This window comes from Amblyomma americanum, chromosome 11, assembly GCF_052857255.1.
Source record: "Amblyomma americanum isolate KBUSLIRL-KWMA chromosome 11, ASM5285725v1, whole genome shotgun sequence".
NCBI lineage: Eukaryota > Metazoa > Arthropoda > Arachnida > Ixodida > Ixodidae > Amblyomma > Amblyomma americanum.
Window position 1 is genome coordinate 33,916,875 of NC_135507.1, and position 17,855 is coordinate 33,934,729.

At 44.5% G+C, this 17,855-nt stretch overlaps 1 protein-coding gene across 4 annotated transcripts in view; it reads right to left on the reverse strand.

The window, feature by feature from the left end:
• Zir (dedicator of cytokinesis) overlaps positions 1-17,855 on the reverse strand; it is a 56,569-nt gene that overhangs the window by 15,117 nt on the left and 23,597 nt on the right. For 2 of the 4 annotated variants that reach the window (XM_077643477.1, XM_077643476.1), the window contains 13 exons: positions 17,346-17,665; positions 13,102-13,286; positions 11,053-11,186; positions 9,266-9,304; positions 8,665-8,832; positions 7,677-7,830; positions 6,039-6,135; positions 5,583-5,679; positions 4,838-4,972; positions 3,741-3,893; positions 2,465-2,623; positions 1,761-1,937; positions 323-439 (listed from right to left, as the gene is read on the reverse strand). In XM_077643477.1, the coding sequence (XP_077499603.1) occupies positions 323-439; positions 1,761-1,937; positions 2,465-2,623; positions 3,741-3,893; positions 4,838-4,972; positions 5,583-5,679; positions 6,039-6,135; positions 7,677-7,830; positions 8,665-8,832; positions 9,266-9,304; positions 11,053-11,186; positions 13,102-13,286; positions 17,346-17,665 (1,935 nt within the window). The remainder of the gene's footprint in view (positions 1-322; positions 440-1,760; positions 1,938-2,464; positions 2,624-3,740; positions 3,894-4,837; positions 4,973-5,582; positions 5,680-6,038; positions 6,136-7,676; positions 7,831-8,664; positions 8,833-9,265; positions 9,305-11,052; positions 11,187-13,101; positions 13,287-17,345; positions 17,666-17,855) is intronic. The other 2 variants (XM_077643479.1, XM_077643478.1) reach the window with 1 other exon arrangement.

The window sequence follows — 17,855 nt, forward strand, 5'->3', positions numbered from 1 at the left end:
AAACCCTGTGAGAAGCACTCAATGTTGTAGTGCAGCGCAACAACTTCGCTTTAATACAAGCGGAGCTTTTTAACCAGGCCTACACAGTTCCATAGTTTGCTGTAGCAAGTGAAAAAAGTGAATAGGCAAATGCGTCAAGCTTGGGCACAGATATCATATTCAGATGAAGCTGCACTCTTCATAGGGAGGAAACGGACGGAATCTTTCGCTTTAAGTCACTGAAAGGCATGTGAGTAAATGGAGCCTCGCGAGACCTCGTGGGGTACAGATTACAAGAATAAACAAAAACAGCAAATGAGAATAGTGAGAAACCAGCACGCACCTCAAAGGAAACACACCCTATGGGCAGGTAGGGCTTGTACTCTAGCATGTGCAGGTACTCAGCAACCAAAGCTGCCGAATGGACGAGACAGTGCGCTGCTTCAGCGTGGTTGCCCCTCTGCAGGACAAATAGTCGGGGAAACTCAAATGAATGCACACACATACACAAAAAAAAAAAGAAGCTTCCTATCATGAGGCTCCTTCCACTTTGCAGAATTCTGCAGAACTGATGTACCGAACGATTTATTTCAAGTAGTATATGCTTCAAGTTGCAGATTAATTTGGTCCTGCAAAGCCAAGCCAACCACTGGCCCTCCTGGTGAGCTCAGTTGGCAAAGCAGCTGCACTACACAGGCAATGATCTTGGGTTTAAGGATTGCACTAGTGAAAGTTTACAAGCACCCAAGTTGAATGTGAAAGATAAAGAGAAGCCAAATATAGAAAGTCCACAACAATGAATATGTGGTGTTCAATTCATTCTTTGAGTTGGAGTGCAGAAGCTTGAAAGGAATTGACAATTAAGTGTGCAACATGATAGCTTTCCTATGGCTGTAGAGGTCAGAACATAAGCTATAAAAAGAGCTATAGTCTTATTAATCAAACACATAACCAATGCATAGAAATAGGGTGGCATAACCTCCATCTTACTAGCTAAGATACATATATGCCTACAAAGCTGGCTGCTATGGCACTGCAGATTCTTAAAGTAAATCAACAAGACATAATCCAGACTATGCAAAAACTTATGCCCTATAATGCACAAGCTAAACAATGAATTATTTACATAAAGAGAATTTTCCCTGTTCACTTTAATGTAACAGGAAACCGCAAACTTGTGTAAATAACATGCCTTTTTGGCACAGGCCACTGCAAATCCTTCGCCATTGACACAAAACCTTATTTCAAGTCCAGACATAAAGAATATGACTATGCAGGTTTCTTCACACTTTAGTGCACTTTCAGAGGTGTGTACCCCGCCTATGCAATACAAAAGTGAAAAACATTCAGCACTGCGGTAAGGGCTCCACCACAGAGCATCACGCAGTTTGTGAGCTAGCAACACAAGACACAATGCAATCTCAGGTCATAGATAACACTACATGCCATCGCTAATGATAAAGAAAGCGCAAATGGAATTTTCATTACAAAGTTTTTTCCGTGAGTGATCCTCGACAAGTTTGGAGGATTATTTGCATGCTAGGAGGTGAATTTCGATGTAGCAAATTTCAATGTGGCAAAGTAAATTGCAGACTTCACAAATTTCATTGAACCGAGGTTTAACATGATGCCTATATACACCCTTTAACATGTATTAAGTGGTCCTCTGTTACTTAGCCTTGTCATTCACCAACACCCAGCATCACAATACCAAGAAGTTGACTCGAATACCCAGCTTCTAAAAAAGCAAAAAAGGGTGCGAAATGTGGTAAAGTGCTTGCCTCAGTGTGCTTCTGTGCCATGTTTGCAAGCCAGGTGAGGCGTAGGTCGGGCGAGTTCTGGTAGCCCTTGGCAATGCGGTACATGAGGTCGAGCAGCATCTCGGGGTCCTCCTGGAACTCCTTCATCTTCACAGTGTCGGACAGGATCATGTGCAGGTTGAACACCAGGTCTCGAACCTGAAGGCATCACAAAAGAATGTGGGACGAATCTGACTCCGGTACTGCATTCATGATAACTGCCTGAGAGAGTTATGGAGGCCTCTCCACACCAGCTTAGCACCCACAACAATAGATCGCAGCACTGTCACTCCCATCGTAAAATTTTAATTATTTGGCCCAGTGTTGCCATGGACAAAAGATACGACATTATTCAGCGCAAAACAACCAAGCACCAAATAGACATGGCTGTGTGAAATTTGAGTGTAAACAAGCCAGCAGTACAACTGGAAGAAACCGTTACAAGTCAGAGTAAAACCACATTCAGTATGTCTTTCAGATTTGTCTATTCTTTCATAAAAGGCATAATCCACTGCAGCCTGCTGTGTCTTCAATCTTTCACTTAGTGCCGCCATATGGTTCACTACACCCAGCTTGTCTCCTATTACCAATGCCAATCACTTAGCCTGAATACAAAGACCAAATTAAAACTTTTGCCATCTTAAAAAGACTGGATCAGCCGCAGTGTCCTTGAGAAGGTGACTAACCTGCTCTGGGAATGTAGTCTCTTGGAGCTCGAGATCTTCCTCAGCATAGACAAGGATAGTCTTTAGTGACTTGCGCAGGAATTCCTCGTTGAAGGTCTGGCTCGTGCCAACAAGCGAGCTCAGTGACATCGTCACCTGCATCTTGACCCTGGCAAAGTTCTGTGCAGCATGGGAAAGAAAAAAATAAAGGAGAAAAAGAGCGAAAATGTTTATGAGAAGATAATTATCACAACCTGCTAAGGTGCATTACTTTCAAAAGTAGCCCCCTGATGTAGCAGAATCAGGGCATGCCCTACAATGCCTGATTAAGAGCTGGTGGTCATAGCAATACCAGTGCCACTTCCACCTATGCAGAAAACATTCTGTTGTCACTGCATTATCTGATAACATCTATCCTTTACACAATCTACTACTTTTTCCATTTTGGCGGTAAATTAAGCGCAGAGGGACGAAGGACACAGAAAGGGGACAAAGTCCCTCCGTGCTGAATTTACCGCTAAAATGAACTACATCCAACTCGCCCAACTCACCATTCTTCTGCAACAGTTTTTCCATTAATGAGATTCACCGAAAAGCTTTTCACTAGTACCACCTCAGCTTTTCTTTGCAATCAGAGACTGATAATGTCACGAGCGGTGTGACAACAGTCCTGGATGATGTCATGGCAGGCTGGAGTGGCACTCACACTCCTTATTGGGCGAACCTGTGCCCAAAAATAATTGAATGACTAAAATCCAGCAATACCAGCAACTGCACTCAGCAGCATCCAAGATCAGAATCCCCGTTGCAAGTGACTATGCTCAATTTAGGTGGCAATGAACTTTTGAGGTAGCTTGGCTAGGACATCAAGGACAACCCTGAATGCTGCAGAAATTGCTGCATGTGACTGGAGTTGCTCCAGAGAAATCTGGTCGCATCTTGCACGGCAAAGTGATATGGTTGCAAGTCACCATCAGTGAACAAGGAATATAACCAACGAAGGACAGTAACATATGTTGTAGCAATATCAAGTTCCACATAAATGTTTCATGGAGAAAACATTTACAAGAATGACTCTCTTCCATTACCTCAGTGGCAGCACGAAAGAGCCGTAAGGATAGACACCTCATGCAAGGAAGCCGCAACATGGCACGCAGAACACCTGCACACATCTATTACTGAACAGAATTTTTGTTCATAGTATCTGAGAAGTCAAGGCCAACCTATCATTACCAAGAATGCCCCTTTGCACCCTTCACAGGAAGCCAACAGATGAAAGAGAAAATCCACCACTGACGTTTCCAATCTCAAAGTTCTGGCGCATGAGCAGGTAGAGCGAGGCTGAGGCTTGGGACCGGATGCTGCTGATGCACGAGCTGCAGTGCCGCAGCAGCAGCAGGCACAGGTCCGCACACTGCTCCGTCTCCTCCTCAAAGAGCAGCTCGGGAAACTGAAAAAAAAAAAGGTCAAGGGAAAAAAGGCCTCACTAGGCATCCTTTGATGGCATGAAGACTGATGCCACAGCACTTACAGTGAAACATCTTCAGCGGCAACTGAAAAAGGAGCACGGAATAGGGATTCTGCATTAGGAAAACTCCCAACTTTCAGCGTGAACTAGGAAGTGGGCTAATTGATGTCTGAAACTGACTACTAACTAGCCCCAAGTCAGCACCAATTTGATGTTTAAATATATAGCAGTTCCTATACTATCCTCGTTGGTTATGGTGTTTGTCTACTGAGCAAGAATTTTACCACAGAAGTGAAATGCAAAAAAAAAAAAGACCTTGTACTGAGAATTCCGCCCACGTAAGGAACTCAAGGTGGCTAAAATTAATAATTAGAAAAACTCCTCAGCTTTCAGTTTGCACTGAAAGGTGAGCTAGCTGATGTCTAAAACTGGCCACTAAGTAGCCCAAGTCAGCACTACTTTGAGGTTTAAAAACTAGGGGTGTGCAAATATTGAAATTTTCAAATAAGAATCAAATACAAAAATGAAAAAAAAAATGCTCTTGAATACTAAATGCCCGTTCAGTGAGAAAAAGATATCACAAAAAATAAACAGGCAAATATTATTGCCCTCATTTCCTTCAAAATATTGTATGGCCTTTGCAACTGAATAAACAAACCAGACTGACTTCTCAGCATACAAAAAAGATGATGGTGTGCTCTGAAATCTAATACTGCTTGATTAGAGAGCACAACAGTGTGCAACCTGTAATGTGGTCCCGCAAGCTGATATGCAAAGTGAAATTCATGAACAGGCATGTGACTGGCAACTAAAAAATCATGTGAAGGCTGGTCAAACTAGATTGATTCTGACTTCAAGGGACCGTAAGACGTGCTTGAATTATTCGAATGTTGAGCTATGCAAGATCGCAATTAGTGGCTCTGTACCTTGAAGACAAGCGAGCGTTGTGTGGCAAACAGGTTCTGAAGCACCAGTGTACTCTGGTTGCAGTCCAGGGCGTGCAGCAAGACGCGAAGCACCGTGCCCAGCACACTCTGCTGCGCATCCGACTGGGACACCACCTGGGAGCAAAACGGATATTCTCAGCAAGCCACATTCACTGAGAGCATTGAAAATAAATGCATCACACCACACCCAAGTGGCACTCAAGCGCCCTTGGATGTCCTAGACACGTGTGGGACTTCCTGCGGACGTCCAGTGGAGTTGGGCAGGTTAGGTAAGGTTAGGTTATAGAGCGGCACAAACATAAAAACAAGACAATACTGTGGCATCCTCTTCCTTTTTTCCAATAATTCTCTCCTTGCTTTTTGTGTTTTCATTGCTTCTAGCTTGTTACGAAAACATACTAAGACACATTCTGGTATATATTATCTGGTATCAGAGTCAGCATATGCCATGTGACAACCTAGCGAAAGATGCCAGGCTCGCACGGAATATGAGCAAAATATGCAGCAAACGCAGTTATGTAACAGCGAATAAATAGACTGATGGTTTGATGCACACAATCAAAGGAGACACCGCTATCACTGAGAAGTTGTGCACACTACCCTAGAGACTGCCTTCAAAGGAACACTGCACTTCCAAGGTCCGTTTTCTGCCCAAACAAGTGCTTTTATCTGAGAAATATGAGGAGGGTCCTTATGCAGAAAAACAATTTTCAATTAGCCACACCTGAATGATGAGCTCGAGCACGTCGAGGATCGTCATGGTCACTTCAGTGGCTAGGTTTCCCTCGATGTGGGCCTCCATTTCCACTTCCACTTTGGGCCTGGGAGCAAAAGTTAGCAAGATAAGTTTGCAGAGTAATAAGCACGGGTTAAAAAGATGCAACAGCTCTTGACCCCATTTCAATCCATAAGATTCCTGCATGTGCCGCTGACTTCCCTGGACAGAAACTTCAACTCAGAAAACTTCCACCGGCAGGAAGTGCTCCAGAAGGCAGCTTCAGCTGCCGAAGTCCCTGCATATATTTCAGGCTTCCCTACAAGAGACTGAATGCCTTAGAACGAAACTGCAATTTAGAAAACTTCCTCAAGAAACTTCCCTGAGAGGTAAGTGCTCTAGAAAAAAAAATTCCATCCTCTATGTCCCTGCATGAATTCCTGAGTGTGCCATGAGGTGCTGTACCTGTCATAGTTTTCTGAGCCATGACGCCACTGGGTTTGGTCCTTGCGCCACCTCAGCCGGTCACCTTGCGTTGGTGTTTGCGGTGTACCGCTGCGTTCTGAAAAGGGAGAAAAACAGAGACCCCGGTGGGCTTTGTGAAAGACAGAATTCATTAGCCAAATGAAAGAGATGAGAACTAATGTCTCACTTATGTGGGACCCACCATAAAAACTGCTACTAGCATCCAGTCATAACATTATAACCTCTAGCTGCCACACCAATACTTTCCACCATTCATTCTTAAATCATGCAACTACTGATTAGAGACACCTTCCCGAGGTGGGAGGCGATGCTGACCGGCGACCGTATCGAGGACCAAAGAGCCCTCGTCACCCTATCCACAAGCCTCATGAAACATTCCTTCGATTTTAATCATTACAGTTTACCTACCTACTTATGGCACCTGATACCAATTTATTTAAAACTCCTCTAACTGCTCATTTTGTTGTTACAAGTTAATCCCCTACTATAAACCCCTTCAGACAGGCATTATTTTCTATCACCCAGAAAAATCTCAAAAGCTACGGGCATTCACACACGCCGCACAATTCTGCGCTCATAGAATTGCAGCGCAATTCTTCTATAAAACATACTTGTGCCTATTTAGTTATTTTTCTGGTCAGCCGAAGCTGTTTCCACAACAAAAGCTCAGCTACAGTGCCCTTCAGTAAAACATTCCACCGCTTCAGAGTAGAAAGAAGCGACAACAGCAGATCGCACTTCCTAGGCGTGCCGCAGAACTTCGTGACATGCATCTTTATTTTTTCTTTTGGAAAAGCGATCATTTTTTCTATAGAAGAAATGGCCTTGCCATTCTGCCAAGCACAGATTTCAAATGTAGCTGGAATTAATGATGTCTTGAATAAAACGCTAGAGGCTTCAAAGAAAAAGTTTTGAAAAGGCATGCGCCCAATTGTAAATGCTGTGCCACAAAGGGATAATTATGCTCAGCTCTAACCTTTGCATGCATGTCTAATCTTTCATGCTATAAATTGAACATACTTTCTCTATATTTCATTTCATCCTGTGGTGCCTGACTTGCATCCGAAAGGTACTCCAAAAAAAATAAACGTAAGCAGGAACCCCTCAAACAGTCGTATCTGAATGACATTTCGAAAACAGTCAACAATGCCCCAATCAGAAGTTAGCAAAAGTTAAAAAGGAAAAAAAAAACATAAAACAAATTGCGGGTTAAACTGAAAACCTTGACATACTTGCAAAAAGCAGTAGTCCCTATATTACCCTCATTGGTTATGGTGTTTGCCTATTGAGACCGAGTTCATGGAATCAGCGTAGGCCGTGGTGGCCACGTTTCCATGGAGTTGAATTGCAAAAAAAAAAAAAAGGACCTTGTATTGAGAATTTAGCACCCATAAAGAACCCGAGGCAGCTGAAAGTAATATTTTGGAGCACTGCATCATAGTAAGCCTCATAGTTCGCAGTGTCTCGCTATTAACAACTAAACTAATCTGTAACAAAGCATTGTGGCATTTTTCACAAAAGAAAACTTTGACGAGTTAAACAAAAAAAAGTGCCCTGAATGACAAAAATCTGCCTTGTACGACTCGAGCCACAACAACAGTAACAACGCCCTCTTACCTGCACCAACAATGCCAGCATTGTTCCCCCGACGTCGCATCATCATCTCGCTGCGAGCACTGGAGTGGCCAAGGATGACATCTTCCAGCTTGGACTTGATGTCCGATGTCTTTCGCAGGATCTGCTGGGCAAACTTGCGCAACGTCTTCTTTCCCTGGGAAACACATGCACACATGCCGCAGCAGAAGGTGATTAAAGGGAAGCTCCAGGGGGGTGTTCGAGGTCCCCATAGTTTAATAAAACTTGTACACTGCAAGTTTTTCTCCCATCCCCAATTACCCACACTAAGTTTGGCAGCCGTGCGACCTTTCCGTCCGCCGCAAATCGATTTTAATGTTTGCCGTATGTGTTGCCTCAGTTAAGATGTTTTCTACGGGCAACACTTCATTTTTGACGTCACAAACATTCCCCGCACATTAATACCCACTCCCTGTTTTCAATACCAAAATTTCGAGGCTTTTGTCAGGGTGTCCGACGCACACATCTCAGGAATTTATAAAAGGGCTCATCATTTCCAGTCACTACTTCAGCCGTTCAAAGTGCGTACCAAAGTTTTTCTAGTAATGTTTATGACATCACCGCTGTGTCAAGCGAAGAATCGTTCCTAGCCACGGACGTAGTTTTGGTTTCAGTTTGCTCTTTTCACTGTTTTATAATGGTTCCACTCTGTATATTGAAAAACGATTAGCTGCCGCAAAGAGAGAGCACTCTAAGGAATGTGTTGTGGCCTTCGAAAAATCCCTTTAATCCCTTTAATGTTCAATGCACACAGTATGCCATGCAACTGCCTCAAGGAGACTTTCCTTGCCATTCGGGCTAGTAGAAACTGCAAAATGTTACACAACACTTTGCCGGAAGAAGCCGAAGTGGTGGAGAATAACTTAGGGAGAAATGACAACCACTGCTGGCTACAAATCTAGCATGCTTTACAACTGGACGCGTTATACTCAAGTCAACAAACGCCAATGACCCCAGACAGATGATGCACCTTGTACTCGAAGCAGGAGACACAGATGTAGAGCACATCGAGCAGGCGCTGCAGGCGGTGCAGGGGCCAGTCGGCCCACCACTGACGCAGCGTGCGCTGGTCAGCGTTCTTCAGCACCCAGAGGAAGCACGCCAGCAGGTGCTTGGTGGACTCCTCCTTCAGCTGGCCCTGGAGGCAACGGCAGTGCACCCACAGTTGCGTCACCACTGGCAGGCTTGTGCAAATACTGTTGATGCCCAATAGTTGAAGCTCAAGAGACTGAAAACTTAATTGAATTATGCAGTGTTCCAGTTAAGGGAAGCTTTTTCTAATGCACCAGACGTTGATAAGACCAAAGGATCACTTCGAATAAACCTGAAGTTCAAACTAGGAGAGTCATATTATCTTTACTCGAATATAATGCACCAGATGTTGATAAGACCAAAGGGTCACTTTGAATAAACCACAAGTTCAAACTAGGAGCGTTCAAATATCTTTACTTGAATAAAACTTCAGTTATTCATTTTTTATTTTTGTTTTACTGGAAACAGACTCGGGAAGTCGTCCCTCGCATTATAATTAAATATTAAGCAGAGACAAAAGCACAGTATACCGTATTTACCCGCATATAGGTTGATGCATCGTATTGGTCCGCCTCCAACTTCGGAAAACAGAAAAAAGAAACAAACAAAAAAAAATGTTAGAATGCCATAATGGCCGATCAATGGAAGCTTCAAGCCGCAAATTTTCTACTCAGGTGATGGATGCGGTGCATCACGTATCGTGGTAGTGGCAAAGCGGTCAGAAACTTGTCATTGGAGACGGTGAACTTGTACAAAGAGCCCGAATTCAACACACCATCCCAAAGAAATGTGATGAAACATGCTAGACATAAAGGCCCTTATTTCATTCTTCTAAAGTTCAGCAGACACCTTCAACGTCCACAGTGCCGCTCAAATACTAAGAGCAGTAACCCATTTAGGACGCACTGAAAGCTTAGTGTTCCTATCGCATGCGAAAAGGCGCTCTCGCCACATTCCTCAGCATTGGTATGTGGCGGCCATTCCAGTGAAATCAAACTTGGCGTCTCTGCATTTAAGACAACGGCTTGTTTATATGCTGCCCACAACAGTCATCGATGTTTGGAGGGCATGACTCGCTGCACGATTGAGGTACTGCTGGGAGAAGTCAAGTTTTTACCACGAAGTTTTTACCACGAACGCACGATTAACGCAGTGACGGCACAGCAGAACAATGTTCTTATCTTCAAACTGGTCTTAGCTATATATTTTGCACCGCTATCTTTATAACTGCCAACATTCGTAACCATTTCGCCAACCTATTTTTCGGACTTGAAAGAACCCGAAAAATGGTCCAAATAATCGAACAGTCCAAAAAAACCCGTTAACTTAAAAAAAAAAATCACATCTTCACGAAAAACGGGCTTTAAAAATAGCGAACTTTGCTAGTTCCTGCGTTCCATTTGCAGGCGACAATATCAGATTATTTGACCCAGAGTAATGCTTTCATCAAACCGCACTACCTCAAGTCACCGATGTGACTGTGACGCTGCCGCAGGTCATGTTGCAAACACACCATAATGCGCGTAAATAACAGACTGTTTCCATAGGCTACTAGGGTCGTGAAATCCAAGAGGGGGAATCCATGTTGGAAGAAGCGAGAGGAAGCGACCGCCTCCCATTGCACCCCCACCCCCTCGTCCCCTCAAATGCCTCGCCACACGGACTTCACAGAGTCCAAAATATCGATCGTGAATATGTACACGTTCCTATGAGGTGTGTAGCAATTCCTCAATAAAGTCCGAGATATCACACAAAACCAAATTGTTGGAGTCTAAGAAATCGGTCAGCTAGCATTTTTTTTTTCAATATATAATGCCGTTACATAAAAAAATATAGAGTGCACTAGGGTTTCAAATCACAGCTTCATTTCGAGTAGTGAACATGTAGACCTAATAGAATATCAAATAAAATGCTTTACTATTTATTCACTCAAATATAATTAAAAGTTATCAGATAGCTGCACAAGCCAACCCACCTGACACTGTGAAAGATTCTCACAGTAGTTTGAGAATAACTACTGTGGAAAAATGCATGACAGTCAATTTCTGTCGTGAAAGTGACAGAGGCAGGAAATAAACATGACCACAACACATGGCTACACACTGCAAATGTTCCACCAAATCAATGATCCTGCTGCACAGCATTAACAATGGTGGGGAACATGCACTCCTTAAAAAAACACGACATGGTTCAATGGCATTTCCAGGAAGAAGCACAGCTTCACTACAGTAAGGCCAAACTTGCATAGCATTAGTAAAGAGCTCAATAAGAACTGCAGTTTTAGAAAACAAAAGGACAAAACGGAAGAAAAAAACAAATCCCTCACGTGAGCATAGGTGTTGCTATGTTCGGGGCTCTCTCTCCAGGGCACTGTTGAGCCAGCGATTGCCATGGCAACTGCTTGGTGAATGGATGGTGGCCGACGCTTGGCATTCAGCTCCGAACCTTCTGCAAAACGAACTGTGAGAAAGAAAATGAAAGGTGCATTACTTTCCCTGCTCTCTGTTATCAACTAGCTTACACATACTACACTTATTATTACACTCATTAACTTAAGACAGATTATATCAATATACCGCATTTGCTCTCGTAATTTGCACCCTTGCATAGTTTGCTGACCCTGGTTCAGTTTTCAATGGCTGCCTGTATGAAGCCAGAGATTCTTAGCACCCTGCACTCAATCGCAGCTGTGACCGCTAAGTTGATCAGTTGCTCCGCAGCTGCTGGGGACTGAGGGCCAAGGGTTGATTGGCGCAATCATATAGGCAGACGAGACTAAGAGGCCGCAGCTGACATAGAACAGGGTTAACTGGAGTTACATGGGAGAGGCCTTTGCACTGCAGTGGGTGTAGTCAGGCTGATGATGATGATGATGAATTTATTACCAGGGTTCAAATGCACTTTTTATGCTCCCTGCTGCGCCAAATCACCAGCATGCATACGGGTGCGCGTAAGGCAGACTTGGGAACATCAGCGCAACCACATTTCCGTGTGCGGTTGCGAAAGGTGTGAATGGTGAGGAGATGCCACCAAGCCGGCCCTCCAAAAAATTGAAATTTTGCACCGTTTGCCCGGCTCACTCGTGCTGGCAGTCACTTTCCTGGATGAAAAGTTGCAAGAGGAAACTGCCGGTAACATTTGCTGCTCAGTACGCCACTAGTCAGCTGGGCCACATGTGAGAGCATCGTTATATCGCCCTTTATATTCATCTGCCCCCGACTGCTGGCTCCGAGACTGTATCGATCTTTTTGGTCAAAGAGGGGATTAAGTTGGCGGGTCGATGTATGGGCAGCAATATACAGCATATACTGCATGCTATGACCTATGTAGAGCTTTTTAGAACGTGTTCACGAAATCCCTGTACAACTTGAGCTCATCCTTTCTTAAGCCTTAATTTAAAGAAAAAAAGTGCACAAATTATGCGAGTAAATACTCTACGACAAGCACATCATGTGCACTTGCCTTTCAGAAACAGTAAGGTTGATTCAGCAACTTGATTCAGAAAGAACACTCACTTCTAAAGAAACTGTACAGCATTCCAACAGACCTACAGCAAAATGCGGTGACTTTAATTCCGCCTGCCCAAATTTCCCGTGAACAAGAACTACGTAAAGATGAAGGACATCAGCATGTGAATTGCAGTGAACGATTTTCTCGTGGAACATTTTTATGGCAAAGATGAAGCAGAATAGAAAAACAAGATGCAACAGCAAAACCAAACGTCTGCAGACAACAGCAACACTTTATAGCCATAGTCACATGCAAGGGTGCCCTTTACGGAAAACATGCATCGCAACTGTAATGATTCATGAATATAAGTTAAAAAAAATTACCATAAACCAATCACATGATCGTAAATTCATTTAGCAAAAAACTGGCCAATGGCTGCCTGCATTTCAAATGAAAACTGTGCGGCAAGAATGATTTCCAAATCAACGAGTTCCAGATGCCTGTACAGATTGACAAAGGCTTTGGGCAGAACCTTGGCGGCAGTCTGAATTATACCTTAATTTCCAAATTGCGAGGGGACAAATTAACAAGGTTTTACTGCAGTTTAGCCCAGTAGCCACACAGCCCCACTCAGGTGGATGCTAACTGTTCTACTGTACATACATCGGGTCAGTTAGGGTAACACAGTAGTGGATTCCAAGGGCGGGATGATTTAGCTAGGGGCAGCAGAGAGTCGGGTGGGGTGATGGGATCAGGTCTGCTGCACTAAGGTGGCCGCAGGGTAACTGAAGATGAGTGACCTAGGCCTTTTTCCTATGGTCGTAACGAGGCCGCTGCTGCTGACGATGATGATAATGAAGGATGTAACATCCATAAAACACACTGCCCCTGCGTGGTGCACTGTCCAAAGAGCAACTCCACTCACCCCTGACCTCGGGCCGCCATTCAAACAGGCAAGGTAGAGCATCCACCACAACAGCGATGAGAGGCAGGTACAGGGCAGCCACTCTGGGTCGGACAGTGTCGAGGTCCGTGAAGCGTGGATCCCAATCATGCACAGTCAGCAGGTTCCGCACCATGTTGACGGCCTTGGCCTGAAGCATGGAGTTGCTGAGGGGATGGCGAAAATAGGATTAGGCGCCTGACAGCAAGACGGCTGGCATATAATTTTCCTACCACAAAAAAGCGGAAAAGGCAAAAACACATCGGATGAAAAGACACCTAACTCTGTTTAGCGCACCTAACTTCTGTATTCACTGCTATACTTCTACATTTCAATGACTCGGCCTGAATGAAAACCTCTCCCGAGGTATCAAGCAAAATTAAAAATGTCGCACTCTAATTTTGTTTGGTGCTGAATGTGGCATGGAAATGAAGCGTATATAGTCGACGACTGATTTTTCACTCTCTCTAGGGACCGCGAAAATGACCTAAAAATAAGGCAGTCCGGAAAATAAAATTTTATCGAAAAAATCAAAACTTATTACCAATATGCCGGAGGAAGAGGTCAGTTGTATTGCACACATTCTAAAGCTCCTCATGACTAAATTTCACTGCGCGACATGTGCATGGACGACGGGTGGCGACCGGTTTCATGATCTCGGCCTGGCTGTGCTGCCCGCGGCAGGTCGCCAATGAACGCAGGGGTTGGGACAAAGTCTAAATGGGAAAGCGAACACGTCGCTGCTGGAACTGCGCTGCGCCCGCAGTACGACGGGCCCAGTAAGAGAACGCGAAGATGGCAAAACAATAAGAACTGAGAAAAGCCGAAGCAGGCGCTCCGTCGGAGTCGCTCTTTGTCATTAGGCCTAGTGACTAGCGCCAAAATCAGCGTCGTATCCGGCGATATGCACTCTGCGGTGGCTTGCGTATAATGAGAGGCATCTCGCTTGTCATCGAAACGCCAGTTGTTTACAGTTTTACGATAGAAAAGTCAGGGTTGCGGTGCGTTTTGCAGCGGGTACGCTGACATCGCTTTGAAATGCACCACCATTTCCTCCCACGCTCGCCGTCTCCGTGAAGCCGTACGCCTCCCACACACTTCGCTGCTACCTCTTTCCGTATTCGAGACGAAAGACACGGCTCAGATGAGTTCCGTGAACTCCGACTACTGTTCAATTTCGTGCAGCAGAAGACATTCAAGAAAAGTATGATATTGAAACCACGCAGGTGCAATGTGCAGACTTGCACAGAATTTCAGCATCACAATTTAAGAGGCTCCCTCTAAGCATGAATTTCATTTTGTTTGATCAAGTTTTCAATCTCTCCTGCAGTTTGAATTAATGAGGTTCCACTGTACACGTTATATGGCGGCTTGGGCATTGGCGGCGAGTGCGAACGAGGTCCGAAAGATCAAGCGGTCAGTTCCGGTGTGTCCGAAATTTCAGGAGCTCTTACACATTGGCTCTTTGGGCCATGTTGCGGTACGGCAAAAAAGTCCGAATAGTCAAGCATGTCCGAAAAATCAGGGGTCCAAATTTTCGGTTGTCGCCTGTGGCATCTCTTAATTTTGCGGGCCCGGAGACTGATGACAGGGATTAAAAAAACAAAAACCTTCACTGGAAGGTTGTGTCGTTCTCTAAATGCTGATTTTAACAAACCGCAAACAGTAAATAGAAATTGTTATGCCCACCACGTCAGTCTCTGCAGGCTACCGATGGCAAAACATCAAAGATGATTTGTTGATTTCAGTTGACTAATTGTCTATTTAGTAACCTCTACGAGGTACAAAATGTCCACCTTGCGGTATAATCCACCTGCAGAGACCACACCGATGTATCTCCTAAAAAATCTAAATGCTAAAATATCTAAATATCTAAAATATCTAAATGCCAAAACAACTGGTGGGGGTTTAACATAGTTAAACCGAGTAGACGTGCAAAAGCAGGTGCTCATTCTTCAATTGGAAAAGGCCCTTAAGCTCCGCCTTAATGGTATGACACAATATATTTAGTGGGTTAATACCCACATATGCATAATTGGTCATTCTCTACTTAACATTCATAGATGGCAGGGAGTCCTCATACCCCTACCAGCGCAGTGGCGCAGCGGTTAAGTCATTCGTTACACACCACTAGGCATCGATCACTGGTGATCGAAAAATTTAAACTGCTACGACAGCGCGACCGCGGCCGTTACGGACTTGCTGAGTCATCTGGTTTGTTGTTCACACATTGAACTTTCATTTCCTGCGTAACTTGTATTTTTTCCGCAAGTTGGTAATTTCTGAAATGCGCTTGAAGTTGAGGGTGCCGCGTCAAAAGCTCCGAGCAAGGCGTCAAGTCGGGAACAGCGCGCGCTCGAAACAACCTCGTTGCTCTCAATTCTGCTGCGTTTAAAGCCTTCATTTTGGATGTATCGTGCAGCAGGGAGTCCGACGACAATGTTGCATCATCAAATTTGTTTCCGAAGCTCAAACTGCGTAACCAGAGCCTGGAACGCTGGCCTGTTTGTTTATTTTCTTGTTCACCATTTGTGCGAACCGGAGCACTCCTATGCAGCCGCTACGGTGATGCTGCGCCATCTAGTTTTCGTTTTCAGCGTAGACTGCAATTTTCTCGTGAGGTGAGAATTTTTTAAATGCCCTTGAAGTGGAAGCTACGGAGTAGGGCGCTCCCAGCATGGTGACGGTGCGCGCTTGCAAAAACTCCGCTGCACGCATTTCTACTGCATCGGCAGCGATGCATCGAGTAGCAAGGTCTCTGATGACGATAGCTCGTCGTTGGATTTTAGTTCAGGCGCTCAAAACTTGGAGAACAGAGCTCGGAACGTTGGCCTGTTAGTTTCACTTTCGGTTTCCGGTACGCTTGTGCGAGCGGAGTGCTGCTGTGACGCATATGAAGTCTCTATGATGATCCGGAGCCATCTAGTTTGTTGTTCAGATACTAGTTTCATTTTTCTGTGCAGATTACAATTTCCCCACGAGGCACGAATTTTTGCAGTGCCCTTGAAGCGGAGGCTACGGCATAGGCTGCTCCAAGCATGGCATCGAGTGCGGGGACGGTGCACACTCAAGAAAACCCCGCTGTACGCGATTTTACTGCACCGGCAGCAGATATTTTTGATGCATCGAATAATAGGGCCTCTGACGATGGAATTTTAGTTCGGTCGCTGATAAGGCGCAAACGAAGCCCAGGATGTTGGCCTGTTAGTTGTATTTGTATAATACTTGTGTTTCTATAATTTTCCTCGGTTTTCCCTCAAATGATATTAGTTCCAATTTCAATTTTTAAAAAGCACACTTATTGAGCTTTATTTTGACACATAACACGATACTTCCAATTGTTTTTTTTGTCAGACTGTAAAAATCATATCTAGGAGTCACTGAAATCAGCCTTTTCAAAGAGCATAAAGAAAAAATTTCTAGCCCAAAAAAGTATTTGAGTTACTACATTTACATTTTACTGCCAAGTTATAAAAAGAATTTGAATCATTTTGTAATTGCTAGAATTTTTTTAATAAATTATTTTGGAGAGTTATTGTCACGTGAATACAAATTTTTGTTCCTTTTTAATTTTTGTTGCGTTTTTAATTTATTTTTCACAATATTTAAAACAAACATTTCTGTTCAAATAAATTTGATTAGAAAGCGCATTCTATTCCAATCACTGTTATGCATTTTGTATAGATTTACCTATCATACTTTTTCTAGGAAGAATGTTCGAGACCTATGAACAACAGTCCTTTTTCCCATGGTAACGAAACAGTTAAGCACCATGCCACTGCACTGCCAGGTGGCTGTTTCTATCACCGCCAAAGGTGGGAATTGTGCCCCCCATGTTGCTCTTCTCAAGCAACCACTCGTGCATCTGGCGCGACGCTCCTCCAAACTGAGCTGAGCCTACCTGAGTTATTACCCGAGATTACCCGAGATTACTTGAGTAACTCGGGTAATCTCGGGTAGTAACTCGGATCACCAGGCAATGGCCCAAGATCGTACATACGTACGTGTGGTGACAAGATTCTTTGTCGGTGTTGGTGAGTGCATGAGTGCCTTCACACTAAAAGATCGCTTGCATCATAACAGAAAAATTCCCAAACCCCTCAGTGCAAGGCATTTAGTCCTTGAACTAAGTACTAAAAGGGCAGGATTTCATATTCCCCCCAACGAGCATCAAGGGAAGTGTCAGCACTTGTCTCCCTTCAGAGAAGTGATGATCTGAGAAGTACCTGCTCTGCAGGTTAATCGCAAGGTCGGCCAACACCAGGCCCACAAGGAAGTGTTGCTGGCGAAACTCAGGCGACAGTTCAGCAAAGGTACAGCCCCGGTCCGTGAGCGTCGAGCTCGACACGACAGACCCCTGGGATGACGCAATGCTCGGACAGGGTGAGGTTGGCGGCGAAGGGCTCAGCGGTGTGCCGAAGGGCAGGTTCAGGGTCACAAAGTGCTCGTGGCTGCAGAGCACACGCAGGAAGTCCAGCTTCAGGGCCGCCAGGCTGCTCGCGTCAGGCAGGGACTGGATTTTGGCCGAGACTTGCTTGCAGAAGGCCTGCTCGTGGAGAACACAAACACAAACACATTTTACCCTCTTTTTATGTACTGCACGTCTTCATAGTCCAAACACAGTCCAAAAGACAGGCTCCAACACATTACACTATTACACTCTAACATGCAAGTTATATGGCACAACGGCACTTCATTCCAAAGATAGGCAAGTCATCCATGCTGATCCCCATTAG